This window comes from Haliotis cracherodii, unplaced genomic scaffold, assembly GCF_022045235.1.
Source record: "Haliotis cracherodii isolate W230 unplaced genomic scaffold, xgHalCrac1.p SCAF_3, whole genome shotgun sequence".
Classification (NCBI taxonomy): domain Eukaryota; kingdom Metazoa; phylum Mollusca; class Gastropoda; order Lepetellida; family Haliotidae; genus Haliotis; species Haliotis cracherodii.
The window spans coordinates 71,744,269-71,758,777 of NW_027266286.1; the positions used below are offsets into that span (position 1 = coordinate 71,744,269).

Below are 14,509 nucleotides of genomic sequence, written 5' to 3' on the forward strand. Positions count from 1 at the left end.
ATAATAATTTTTTCATCATTTCACCATTGCCTTTGGCTTCCTTCCCCTTCCCAACAGGCAGTTTTATTCAGGGTAAAAATGGTCGATTTGATACAAAATCTACGTTTTACATTGTCTGACGCCATGCCAAGATGGATAAACTGCCACATATCTGTGACTTACAAATCCACCGAGTCTGGCATGTATATCCCATCTTACCAGGACTCCTTTCCTATCTGTCCTTTTCCATGCTTAATTTCCAACACTGTTTATGATACAGAACTGGTGCCAATAGAGCAGTGTTTGAAATTAAGCATGAAAATTGGTCCTTGTTGTAACCCTTGTCAAAAATTGAAGATTTAAAGATATATATATATATTGATTTAAATGCTACAGAAGAAAACATTAAGTAGCCACTGATTAAGCTATAGTGTATAAATTTGACACTTGAATTTTCAGGTTTGTGATAAATGTCAATTATCATAAATCCAGGATGCTCGGAACAGCTACTATGCTCCCACAGGAACCAATAAAACACATCAAAGTATATGACAGAGAATTGGCTATTTTGAATCCTTTATCCAGTTGAAAAGGTGCAATATCAGATTTATATATCACAACACCAGGAGCTCCACTACAGTGCATGGTCTCAGGGAGCAGAGTAGGGAGCTGGAGGACATACATGTGCACTTAACAAGGGACACACAATTGTTGGATATTGGGGCGTGCTTAGCGGGAAAACTTTTTCAAAAAGAGATGAGATGTGTGAAGTATATTTTTCTTTGTCCGATTATGTAGAATATGGCCTTGGTTAAAGCTTCCAGTGCAGCTCTGATCTTGTACTTTGTAGTGTAAACTCACTGCTGATATTTAGGACATGGATAACAAGCTTCTTTTCACGATTCTATTCTATACAATGGATCTTTTTACATATCACACATTTAACAAAATAAATGCATTTGAAACTTTGAATATACAATATTGGTACATTCCTAGAAGTAGGAAAGTGTAATGCCGAATGGCTGTTCAAGCAGGGAAAGGCACTTGTTTCCTATCACTCTTCACAGCAGTTTGGATAAGGCTACGTCTAAAATATCACATCTCTAAACATCACAACAAGGTCGATCTCACTACAAAAAATTGTCATTCAACTTCCAACACTGTCCGAGACGTGGCCACTTGACAATCAATTTCAATCAAAGCAGGGAGAAAGACTGGACATCGTTATAAACCAAACTTGTGCAGTCGTCCTGTTATTTTATCTGTCTACAAAAACAAAGTCTCAATACAAAATTTCAACCCTCCCACAAAAAAGTGTATTAATACAAATGTCAACCATGATGTAATCAAGAATGAGAAAAACATGATTATTTATATTAATTTAACCAATCAGCAAGCTACATATAAATCAACAGTACAGCGGGAACAAGTTATCTCCCCTTCCACACTAAACTTCCGCAGCATCAGCACACAGAAAACCCCTGTAGTCACATGGCCTGCCAACACATCATGTGACCTCCTCACAAGTCATCTGACCTACTAACAAGTCATGTGACCTGACTGGGGTGAAGGACGGATCAGCATATGGTTGCTCCTGAAGAAAGGATCTTCTTTCCCGGTAATCTTCTGTTAGCACTTCACTCAGCGATACATAGATGTAAAATATATACACACATACTGTAAAGTCACCATCCACAGCAGTGCTGTTGGAATAAGGGTATACTTAATGCTACACTAATTTGGGGTTATTTCTTTTGGTTTCTTGTGTAAGCAGATGGTGTTTTTGTATTGTTCGAGTTCACAGCAGTTTTCTTATTGGCGGTGCCACCACCAGCTGTCCTTCCACCGGTATTTCCTGGTTTGGATCCTGTCTGTGTGGCAGGTGGTTTGGTAGATGGGTTTATCCTCGTGGCACCTCCTGTACTACCTCCGGGCTTTGTTCCTCTTCCTGTAGCCTGCAGTCACAATACATGAGGTTAGGTCTCAACATGGGTGGGACTCAATATGGTTAGTGAACACACAGTGAACATTGATAGTGAACACACATAGTGAATATGGTTAGTGAACAGACACAGTGAAAATGGGAAGGACTCAAAACGATCTTAATAAAATCAGATCTTAGTGCTTCCATCCCATTTCTGGTCATGTCAGAACGACCTTACCTCTGACCAATCAAAGTCTCACTTACAAGATCATGAAAGTGAAAGTCTGATTACGTTTTCTAATCATGCAACATCAAAACAGTTAACACAGCACATTCTGAATGACAGTTACAGGCGAGCTGTACAACTGATTCCATCAAAATCATCATCTTTCTCTTGCTTTAATGGGATAAACATTTCAAACAGAATCGACCATAGCCCTTGGAAAGTACTGCCATACAATCTCAGCCATCTATTAGACATTCCAGAATTTTCTTTTGTTCAGTTTTCAAAATGTAAATTGAAACTAGCTTGGTAGTGTTCAACTCTCTACCTACCCTAGGTTTAGTGATATAGTTAGGCATTACTGAACTGTCTACCTACCCCAGGTTTAGTGCTAGAGTTAGGCAGCTTTCAATTGTCTACTTACCCCATGTTTGGTACCAGAGTTAGGCGGTGTGCGACTGTCATTGGACCGTTTGCCTCCTCCAGATCCCTTCCTTGTATCACTTGAACTACCCTGTATCAGAAGTAATCACAAAATGAATTCCACATCTGCCATGATAAACATGATAGAGAAATAACGCAAACTTTTATAAAATTCACACACATTTCCATGGAAACATTTGTCTTGAACAATCTATCAAGGTATTAATAAAATGTATGTTTTAGTACTGGGCACTGACCTTGGCAGCATCCGGTGCAGCATTGTGGGAGGTGTTGTCGCTGGTAGAGGAGGCACTCTCCTTGATGTCACCGTCTGGGCTGTCCCCATTTATTGCACTCTCAGGGTTCTCTTCACAGCTTCCCCCCTTCTTTAACTCCGGACCCCATTCCTTCATCATCTCCAGAACGTTCACTGGCTTCGTGCTGTCGTGGGTCTGGCCCTAGGGAAACCAAAGCATGTGTCACAGAATATTTGGAACTTAACTGTCAGTACACAGTGTCAGACATGTCTGAAGTGAGTACCTTACAGATGGACAACCACAGTCTGGTGTCTTTTCTATGCCTAAACTGGTAACATGCATCAGCTTCTTCCCTGTTAGACACTGATTCTCAGTATCTTGGAGTAATATTTTCATAATAACAATTATCCCAGTATTTTGTCTAGTTCCCTGATGGTTAATTTCGACTTGATCACAGTGTTGCAGCAGTAACCTTAGTAATGTCTTTTTCTGACAAAGGCTTGCAAGAGGAGATAAAAAAACATTTTCTTTTCTTTCTGTGGTTCTGCGTAGCTAAGATATAATACCTCAGAGCTCTGATGGCGCATAAACACTGAAAGTACCTACCTGACCTATTATATATACCTGGCCATTTTATACATTGGCCTTACCTTGCCCAGAAACCTACCCATCGTATAATAAATATGTATAGCCAATCTCAGGATGCTGCCCTCAAACTCAAACTTTACCAAGGCAGCCAGAACAAAGTTTTACACATACGATTATTTTTCTTTTTAACATACATCATAAAAGCAGCAACCAAATTAACATGAAAGAATAATAATTTCAATTTTAATCCAAACGTTTTCTCCAGGGCGCACTTGCACAAAGCGATCTTTGCACAGTATGGATATGAGGACATTTTCCACTAGTGGAAAACCTGATAGCAGTGCCACTTCAAATAAGGCTACTAGCAGACAGACAATGTAGGCCTTGACTTACTGTTAGCCAGGAGTGGTCGAGCACTTCCGCCGCAGACATCCGGTGAGCAGGGTCAACCTTCAGCATTCGCTGGATACACATCTTCGCTGTAACATACAAGTCAGTGGACTTAGGCTTGTGTTTAAATCAAATTGTATTACACAGCCACTTACTGAAACAGGGGTTTGATGATAGGGGAATAACTACCGGGACCATAGATACTGGTTCACAGTGGAAACTAAACTCAATTAACTAAACATGAACTAAACTTGATGTCAACTTAACGTCAAATCCCCTTATAATGTTATGAGCAATGAAAATGCAATAAGATACACAATGAAATGAATTTGAAACTTGAAGTGAACATGCACAACAGCAATATTTTCAATTTACTGTGGAGTTGTCATACTGTCTGTTACTAGAGCTGTTATGATTGACTCTCGTATTCGGTGAATCGAACCATATCCATTCATGAATTGAATTCGTTATTCGAGACCACTAGAATGGAATATTTATGAATATGCAATCATGCATTTACATACCCTGTACCTAAAAATATCCAAAAGAAATTATTATATGCATAGATTTCTTCAAAGACAACACTCTTATAATATATAATTTGACAGTATCATGGTCATTGTCCCATTTGAGCAGATACTAATACCTGGATAAGTGCAGTATATAAATGTATTATATATTAATAATTAACAAATCATGTCAAATATTTTATGTTGTTATTTTTTCACTGAATATAACAAATAATAAATCAACTGCTGACTTGTTATTGTATTCGTGATTTAATATTCATATTCATTACCCTATATTCGTGATACGAATCGTATTCACCTCATAGTGTATTCATTGCACCCCTTTCTGTTACTATCAGATCATTCCCTACCTTCCTCACTGATCTGTGGCCATGGTTCCTCACTAAAGTCTACTTCTCCTTTCTTGATAATTTCATACAAGGAGTCTTCATCATTACTGCGGAATGGTGGGTACCCACACAACCTGAAATAGTTCATATAGAACATTATACACCATAGTCAGAAATGTTAGAGCAGCCAATACACACAGATCAGGTCTGGAGCCGGCAAACCAGGGGTCGATAGTGTGAGCATACCAGGGTCCCTTTTCCTGAAGTTACCCTGTGCTACAACTGTGGCACGTCTATGTTACAGAGTGGGAGTTACAAGTTGTATCAATACAATTGTATTGTGAAACAGGACCCGGCCAACCAGCAGTCACTCACCCTACTAGTAGCCATTGTGGCCATGGGCGGATACAGCTTTTTTTAAAAGGGGGGGTGCACAATTAAGATCTATTCATTGTCTTTGGTGGTAATTTATACAGAAATAAAGATTTTTTTCGAAATAAAAAGGGGGGCGTGAGGGATGCGCACCCCTGCACCCCCCCTCTGTATCCGCCCATGGTGGCCATCCAATCCCTATACAATACCTTGCTCCTACAACTACCATGTTCTACCCTGGGTCTGTGGCGGAAGTCACTTGGGGACCAGACATACAATACTAGCAATGTTAACACCAACAGCCCAGCTAATATGAAACACATCATGTGTCATCTGAAACATTGTTACTGTTAGATAAAGTGTGAACAATAATGCCAATCAGGATTTCTCACAAACACATATTCAAATTACAATAAAAGTAAAATTTGTTTTCTATCTACCGGTACTTTCAATGTGGGTTTTTACCAGCAAAACTGACAAGTTGTCAGACATTTATTTGTTTGTCTATTATGACGTTTCCACAGGGCCTATAATCTCTACAAAGGTGACTAGCAATAGATTGCATGTGTATAAAACTTGGAAGATGTAATTGAAATTGCAGCGAGTACTTACATGATATACATAATGACCCCCATGGCCCACACGTCACACTGTTGGCTATAGGTCTTGTTGTCGATTATCTCCGGGGCTGCAACCAGAATATGACTTTACATGATGCTGCTGACACAGAAACAAGCTTCTCTCACTACAATATTGACAAGTAGAGTCTCATTGTAATCCACATGGACAGACAACTTCACTTCCTCAAAAACCCTTTTTTGTGAAATGGGTTAATCGTAAGATGCTGTAGGCCCAGTAACTTAAGACCAGTAGGAGATGATAAACATTCACACAACATGCAGCCTAACTGTGCTTCTGCTACAGTCAACACTGATCAACCAACTGGTCTCAAATATTCCAGCGAAGTTCATTTCATTCACATCCAAGTCCGGCAAGGGGGGGTCGTTATCCTAGGATTTGTTTGTTTGTTAGTTGTTTAACACAGCACTCACCAATATTCCAGCTATGTGACGGCCTCTAAAATAATCGAATCTGAACCAGACAATCCAGTGATTGATATTTGTGACACAGGGTTGAAATATCCCTTATCAACCAAATCATTAAGCCCGACTACACGATCCATTTGGTTGACCAGCATAGGTTTCTGAGCACCAGTTCTAACCCATAACCCTCACAGGATTTATCATAGCATTGACCCTGCAGGTGCAGATCTTCGAAACTAAAGCTGTCATATCAATGAAAACACAGCACTCTTTAGTTATGGAAACAACAAAGAACACTAAACAAATTCAAACCATGCAACAACTGTGTCCACATCATATAACCATACAAACAGTCCTCATTGCATAAAATCACATTATTTATTCATAAATAATAACAACAAGTGACAAACCATGCTTGAGATTTGGTCAAATAATATTTTCATGATTAATGAACAATCAAACAAGCAATCAAAACTCAACAGAATGAAGAATATGATTACCAAGCATATGCTATTTAATTAACAACACTATCATATTATGCTTTCAGTTATCCGTTCAGTCCTGATGTCCTGATTGTCCCAGTAACAATGACATTCAATATTGGAGCAGGATGGTTCATAGCACCAACACAAGAATTCTGATGTAATTAAGTAAAACAATAACCGGCGCCAGAAGCATTAGCTATTGATCAACATCCTCCCCAACAGTGCTGAAGCCAGCACGTGTTGTGGGGGGTCTTAATGCGGGTGGTCAGTAGTCAGTAGGATTACTGTATCCAGACTGTCTGTACCCAGGTTGGTAGTAAATACTTTTACATATTAAGACAAAACTTCGCAATTGATTTTGAAAATCGGTCTTAGTTAGAAAATGGCTTAACACTGTTACAACCGTTTCTTATTCTGCTTTCAGTATTTTCAGTCGGCGGCGGTCGGGTAGCCTTGTGGTTAAAGTTTTCGCTCGTGACGCTGAAGACCTGGGTTCGATTCCTGACTTGGGTACAGTGTGTGAAGCCCATTTCTAGTGTCCCTTGCCGTGATAATGAATATTGCTAAAAGCGGTGTAAAACCATACTCACTCACTCTTTTCAATGGAACATTTTACCAATATCTTAGACTGACCAACATCTAATAATACTTCAACACCATAACTGAGTACAATGAAGAATGAAACTATTATTCTCATTTTCCCACTGAAACACTAAGTAGTATTGTTTCACGTTTAACTCTTACGATCACATTTTGACCAATCTTACTCGTACGATAGTGATTTTGTGTCGTTTTACGCTAGTCAGTAACACCGTCAGGACCCTCCTGTGGGGTGCAGTCACCTGGCAACAGCCAGTCCTGTTGCCATGGAGATGAGTGATGTGTGAGGGTACAGAGGTCAATAGAGCCTAGAGGGCCTTCTGTGTGAGCTCACTCAGCCACACATCCGCTGACAGAGTGATGGATTCGGAATCAATACACACAACAATAAACACTTAATTAAGAAGGAATTTGTGCTGGAAATATTTCATATCTTTTAATCTTTCAATGTTAAACAAGAAATTTGCATGACTTGTTCATGCTCTGTGCTAAGGAACTATCTCAGTACAATAATCTAAAACATAGGAATGAATGAGTTTGGTTTTATGCAACTATGAAAAGTATTTGAGATACTTGGGATAGGGAAGATCAAAGTGATACATGTCTTTGATGTTTACCACTGGGATTCAAACCAGATCCATGTGTAACTAACGGACCCAACTCTGCACAACTAATTACAGCACTTTAGGCCACAAGGCCACCCATGCCCCTAGTATTATCTAAAATATTAATTACTATTTACAACACAGCTAATAAATATCAAAATATTGTCATCTATATATATCGTTATGACATGTTTGTCAATCATCTGTGCATGTTCATATCAATCAATTGTGAAGCTGCTATAGGATTTTGCAGGAAGTTTCAAGAATTGATCTGTAGCCAGCAAGTGATTTACAACACAAAACTAAAATACACTGCCTGTGAGAGAGTTGAACCCTGCATGGATTGTAGCTGACAGCTCTTGGATAAATGCAGTAAAAAAACATGAATTTATTTGCCTGTTGCTGATTACATATTGATAGTTGCTAGGAATATGCAATCTGACTACACCCAACTCACACACAGAAAATCCCACAACATACAAGCTGTACCAGCTGTACAAGCTACTACTGCAGCTGCTATCACAGATTCCAAATTCAAGGGCTCGAAGGGTGGTATGACTCATGAACATGCATGAAGTTTGCTAAAAAGTCCTAACGTAAGAGCTGCAGCATTGTACAACGCACACAATATTATATATCATTTGGTTTCTGGGTAATTATTTTTATCTCCGCAAGAACACAAAACAAATTATTATTACTTGTGTTACTTGTGCGTTTTTTTACATTTGATGATTTACGGATATTTGCCAAATAATTAGCTTGGATCAGTCAAAATAGAAAAAAGCAAATCATTATTTAAATAGTTTCTTAAATTTTGTATGATATCCAGTCCATTCGAGATGAAGTGGTCACGGGTCAGGCAAACAAAAATTTACTCAAACTATTTTTATTTTATTTTGTGTGTTTTTTAACTCAAATTTAGTTATAGCTATCTCTTATGGGTGATATTGCATGATCTCACCCAAGCGGTATCTCCTGTGGAAGCCATTTTGGGTTGGTAAATACTCTGAACCATGCTGCTCATGACAAATGTTGGACTGGATGGGTAAGTTTAGCCTCCTGCCATTTGAAACAGGTTCAAAAGGAAGCAGTGGGATTGACGAGTCCAGGGTATGTATCGCAACAGGCTGGAGATATAATTCACTGGATAATCCAGGATGATATTGTCTATACTGGCTTCAACCTGATTTTGACAACCATTTGACAAGACCTTAACTATTCAGCCATCTCAGGAAGCCAGTACACCAGGTGTGAATAAATGTTTGTCATCCTAGAACATTTGTTCCAAAGATATTTCCCTCAAGACAAATAACATACCGTATTCGACGTAATAAGCGCCCCGCTCTAATAAGCGCCCACTGCGATATTTGCTAATATATTGGCTAGTGAACAATACCTATTAGCACCCTTCCGATAGATCAATGTACACCACACTTATTTATTCGCGTATAATACCTACTCGTGTGTTATATGCACCCTTAATTATGGGCAATTATATTCCTGAAAAATGTATCTCTCGTATAGAGCGGGTGGGGCAGTACTCGGACACTTAACGTTCCTAACGGCATGCAAGTTGAACCAAAGTACCTATTGACTTTCTTTCATCGTATATGTGAAGGAAGGTAACTGCTGTGGTGATTATACTCGGTAGTGGTTGTGTTCGTGCGCTTGTTTCAGCAAATTCTTATGATATTTACTCGACGACTACTTCGGTAGTAATCGGACGCCTGCGGTTGAAGTCGGACACCCTTGCGGCAGTACCCGGACACTTTAAGAATTTTTAAAAAATGTCTTAACCGAATATAACATAATTACAATTGTGTTTTTTTTTTACTGTGTCAATGAGAACATCAAAATAATAGCAACATAAATACAACTTCATTGGCTTATCTTCTCATTTTGGCATCACTGTACACAGATACATGTGTTGTTTTTATACTGACATTAGGTTTCTTCTCAGTCACTAAACCCAAACGCTGTCACCATCGAATCCTGTTTCATTCAGTCTTTCTATTATTTTGAATAAAGTACGACGTTGTGGCTTGATACGCAATAAATAAAAACAGTCTAGTTTTGGGCCCCCACCCCTAACAGGCCCGCTGTGAGTAATTCTACCAGTAAAGAACGGTGTCACATTTAAAACGCAATCTTCCATCATCAGAGGAGTGAGTACTCCTGACAACTGTAAGGGAACTCTGCCGACGACGCGGCCAGCTATGTCCCGTAAAACCTGTCTATTGGGTGGGGGCCGGACTTCCAGATCTAAACTACGAAAATGTATGTCAGCTTCATCGGGAATACTAATTTTGAGAGCGTTTACGTCATATATGTTTTCTGGTTCCTGATTCATCTTCAGTGCCATAAATGGTAACGGCTTCACATGATACACATGGTACCTATGAAGAAAGAAAATATAATATGAGAAGTGGCAACATTCGCTAAATAATCTTCCGTTGTTAATTAGGTGCAAAGTCTATCATTAACCTGGTACTTCATAGTTGTCATATATTTCCCAAAAACTTATACTCATAGAAATAAACCAGTACATCAAATGAATATAGTTTCAGGTTTAATATTACCCAGTTATTGACGAAAATATTGCGATGGGTTTCGTGCTATGGTGATAGCTGACAGCATTGGTGTCTATACCCCACCCTGGTGGTCCAGAGTATGCATGAATCTCGTGGAAAAGGGCGTCAAAGGGATATTCCATTTTTCTGTTAAAATATGAAAAATATGTTCATTTTTTGTACATTTTAATGTGAAATGAACACTGATTTCACTTCTTTCAAAAAAGCAAACTGTGCCAACAATAACATTCACATTGCAGGGAAACGGATTTTTTCCCTCTCAGCTACAAGTGTCACACGTGAAGGGAAGGTCGGCGAGTTGTTGATGTGTTAATGTCTGGTATCCCAGGCAATTCTTGTGGAACCATTTGGTACAATTAAGACACCCCACCCAGTCATCATTTGCCGCCAAATCCCGACCCAAACAAAGGTGACAAAAATCCCGGAGGGAATCATCGGAAAAATCGATGTCGTCGTCGTATTCGTCGTCATCCATGTAGGGAATCTCGGATTCAGAGAGATCTTCGTCACTGTCTAGTGTTGCTTTGCTTTTCTTTTCTATTTGTTTTAAGAGTTTGTATGCCTTTTTCTCGTCTTCTTGCTTTCTCTTTTGCACACGCTTCTCTTCCCGTTCTTTTTCCCTTAGGGCTTTCCGGGCTGCTTTCTCTTCTTCTCGTTTAAGCTTTATTTCCTCTCTCATTCGCTTTCTGCTTTCTTTCATCTGTTTCTCTTCCTCTGCCTTTCTCTTCTTTTCAAGGAGAAGTTCCCTGATGTCTTCTCCTGAGGCAGATTTGGGTAACACTGTAGGTTTATACTTTTGGGTACGGCTCCGTACTTTAGGGAGAACTAAATATTTGTCAAATGCGTCACTGGAAGATGTGTGGGCTGTGGCTGATGTAGAATGTAAGACGAGGTGTGAAGTGTCTGTTTGGGGTGTTGTGCTATGTGCAGTTTGTGATTGTACTGGTGCATGAGGGTCTGTATGGGGTGATGGCAGAGTTGTTTGTACGGCTGGTGAGGATGCATATTCTGGTGATGTTAGTGTAGCGGAAGGTTGGGATGGGGTGTCTGCTGGGGGTGCAAATGTGAATGTTCTGACTGTGGATGGGGTTACAGGGGTTGACTGAAGGACTGGTTTGCATGGTTCAAAGATGGTGCTGGGTTTTAATTTCTGATTATCGGTAACCTTACCAGGATTGAGCGGAAACAGCCCTGATTCGAGGAAACCCCTCTTCGCATTTTCTGTTGTAGCTGCCCTTACCCAAGCAGTTTTAAATACACTGGCAAAGGTACATTTCCTAACACATTCGCCGATGTTTGAAATCTGAAAATCTCGGACAGATTGGCGCCATGCATGTTTGAGTGGACTGAACAAGCTCAGGTCCAATGGCTGTATAACGTGTGATGCGTGTGATGGGAGACAGTACAGGACGATGTTGTTCTCCACACAAACAGTGCACGCTTCAAGGGTAAGGTGCGTTGAATGACCGTCCAGAAACAGAATTATTGGTTTCTTGATTGCCTGTTTATCGACATGGGGAATGAAACAAGTTTTAAGCCAAGAAACAAATAGTTCTGCGTCCATCCAGCCATTCTCGGTTCGCCCTAGAACCGCCTCCTCAAAACCATCTAGGGGGTTGTATTTGAACCTGCTGCCGGGAAAGACGATCATGGGGGGAGTGTAGTCACCTGAAGCACTTGCACAAGCAAGAACTGTTATCTGGCTCTTGTCTGAGGCCGAGAAGTTATAAACTGTCTGGGATCCTCGTTCGGCCAGAACCCTACCACTCTTTGGACACATGGGGAAACCCGACTCATCAGCATTATACAGCCTTGATGGGTCATGCAAGATGTCTGAATCAGTTTTGTCAGCGATGTAGGTTGTGAAGGTATCAAACCAATCAGCAATTTTTTGTTGTGATACCATAGCACGTTCTTTTGAAAGTTGTGTTGGTGTTCTTACTGATATTGTAGGGTTTCGTTTTAAGAAAGCCCTAAACCAATCCCTACCAGGTCTGTCATCAGTAAAAGGATTCTCCCTACCATCTAATTTGATTATTTTCTGGACCGTGTCTAACAGTTCGTCCCTTGTCCGGCCGTACCCTATACTCGACATGTGTATAGCCCAATCTGAAAGATGTCTTTCCTCGTCTTTTGATAAGATGGGTGAAGGACCTTTGCGGTAAACAAGAGGTACTTTATTTGAGAGTTTGTCATGCAGAGTACTTTTTGGTATACCAAAAGCGACGGCAGCTTTGCGTGCAGACATCTGCTTGGCGTTAACAGCATCCATAGCCCGCTTTAAGTTTTCAATTGAATAGGCAGGCTTTCCTCCTCGAACGCTCATTTTAGCAAATCTACACAGACGGTCCTACAATATAATTAGAACTAGTCAATGGAACTATCATATCCATATACTGAAGAATAACGGGAATGTTACTGATACGTAATAACTTCTGTTATCAGATTAGAATGAATGAGGGTACTGATGGGTGACACGTAAAAAACGTTCAGTTTCATCGCAAAAGTAAAATATGACTGATAAACGACACTGAGATAACGTCTTTTTATGAGATTGACAGTTACAGAATGTTTACACTAAAAGCATGCAACTGACATACTGTACGTATTAACCCCCTGAATAACACCCCCAAAGACAAAGTCACGTGCACCACCCCACCCCATCCCCAATCAGAACCCTCTTAAAGTATGTCACTGGCGATCGAAAAAAACCTATTTTTTCATTTTGCATTTTCTTAATAGCTTTTTTTCAATTATTTTTATTTAAAAAAATTCTGATATGTATTTCCAAATTTTATTTGTCGACTGTCCGAGTACTGCCTTCCCACGTAATTTCTCCGAGGTAGTAGTCGGACACAGCTTAATTAGGTTATTTTTAGAATTTTCGCGCCAAACGTTTCCATGTTGGCACGGTCGATTCACAAGAAGTCGCCAAAAACAGAAAAAGCAGACCAGAAACTAGTCGTGAGGAATCTATAACCTTATGATCAGAAACTACAATGCATTGCCAAAACGCAACAAAATGCGTGGGCGACATGGTCACGTGGGAAAACATGCACACGAGCTTTTATCGTGAGTGTTACCAGTAGCAGACGAATCTTTTCTGACGTCAGGGAGGAAGAGGAAGAAGCCTGCGTGAAAATTATGCCCATCAGTACTTTTGTTTATTGTGTACACGTGTTAATTTGCTGGGTTTCCGGGTACTGCCACTGTCCGAGTATTGCCCCACCCGCTCTATAAACATTTCAGGCTGTCAGCAAAAACCACCAAATTTATCTTTCAACTCTGTTTTTTTCCTTCACCAAAATAATATTCTAATAAGAACCATTATTTCTAATTTTGAGAGCGCCCTGGGCGCTTATTACGTCGAATACGGTAACCTTCATATCTCTTGTTTGTTTGTTTGATTGTTGTTTGTTTGTCTGGCCATCAGATCCCATTAGTCGCCTCTTACAACAAGCAAAGCCGCCTTTTAGGGCAAGCATGGGTTGCTGAAGACCTATTCAACACCGGATCTTCACAGGTCTCATATCTCTTGTAACAAGGATTGGTCGGCTTGGAGTCAGTATACTGTCTGAGTCGGGTAACCATGTTAAACTGTGTATCTCAGGGGGCCAGCTATAAAACCAGCATTAGTCCGGACAGTTCAAGCAGCCACATGTACACACACATACACATGTACACACATGCACACACATACACACACATACACACACATTAACACACATTAACACATACACATACACATACACTTCTCCATGCAAGTGAAATAATCATGAAGACAATGTTAAACCCTATTTCAGCAACTTGGCACCAGTGTAGGGAAGCGGAACTTACACATGTACATTGGTGTACCACAGAAGTCCTGCATCATGTTGTCATGTCCCGCGCCTCCCTTCACTACAGATAATCCAAAGTCAGTCACCTGGAAATAGTTCATCAACACGATCAACAAACATGTAACACCATAGCTTGTTTCACAAAACACTTCATTCTCTTTTCTTGCCTCCACCTAAAAGATGCTAAAGACTTTGGACTAGCTCTCTGACTGCTAAGTGAGTTAGTAAGTGTGGTTTTACGCCGGTTTTTCGCAATATTCCAGCAATATCACAACTGGGGACACCAGAAATGGGCTTCACACATTGTACCCATGTGGGGAATCAAACCCAG

At 40.1% G+C, this 14,509-nt stretch overlaps 1 protein-coding gene across 1 annotated transcript in view; it reads right to left on the reverse strand.

Moving 5' to 3' along the window:
* Positions 1–426: 426 nt before the first annotated feature.
* Positions 427–14,509, reverse strand: part of LOC139474582 (serine/threonine-protein kinase 33-like) — a 40,507-nt gene continuing 26,424 nt past the window's right edge. The window contains exons 6-12 of the mRNA XM_071257651.1: positions 14,177–14,264; positions 5,628–5,703; positions 4,665–4,777; positions 3,788–3,873; positions 2,807–3,007; positions 2,551–2,640; positions 427–1,934 (exon numbers count right to left, since the gene is read on the reverse strand). Coding sequence (XP_071113752.1) covers positions 1,725–1,934; positions 2,551–2,640; positions 2,807–3,007; positions 3,788–3,873; positions 4,665–4,777; positions 5,628–5,703; positions 14,177–14,264 — 864 coding nt within the window. The 3' untranslated portion in view covers positions 427–1,724. The remainder of the gene's footprint in view (positions 1,935–2,550; positions 2,641–2,806; positions 3,008–3,787; positions 3,874–4,664; positions 4,778–5,627; positions 5,704–14,176; positions 14,265–14,509) is intronic.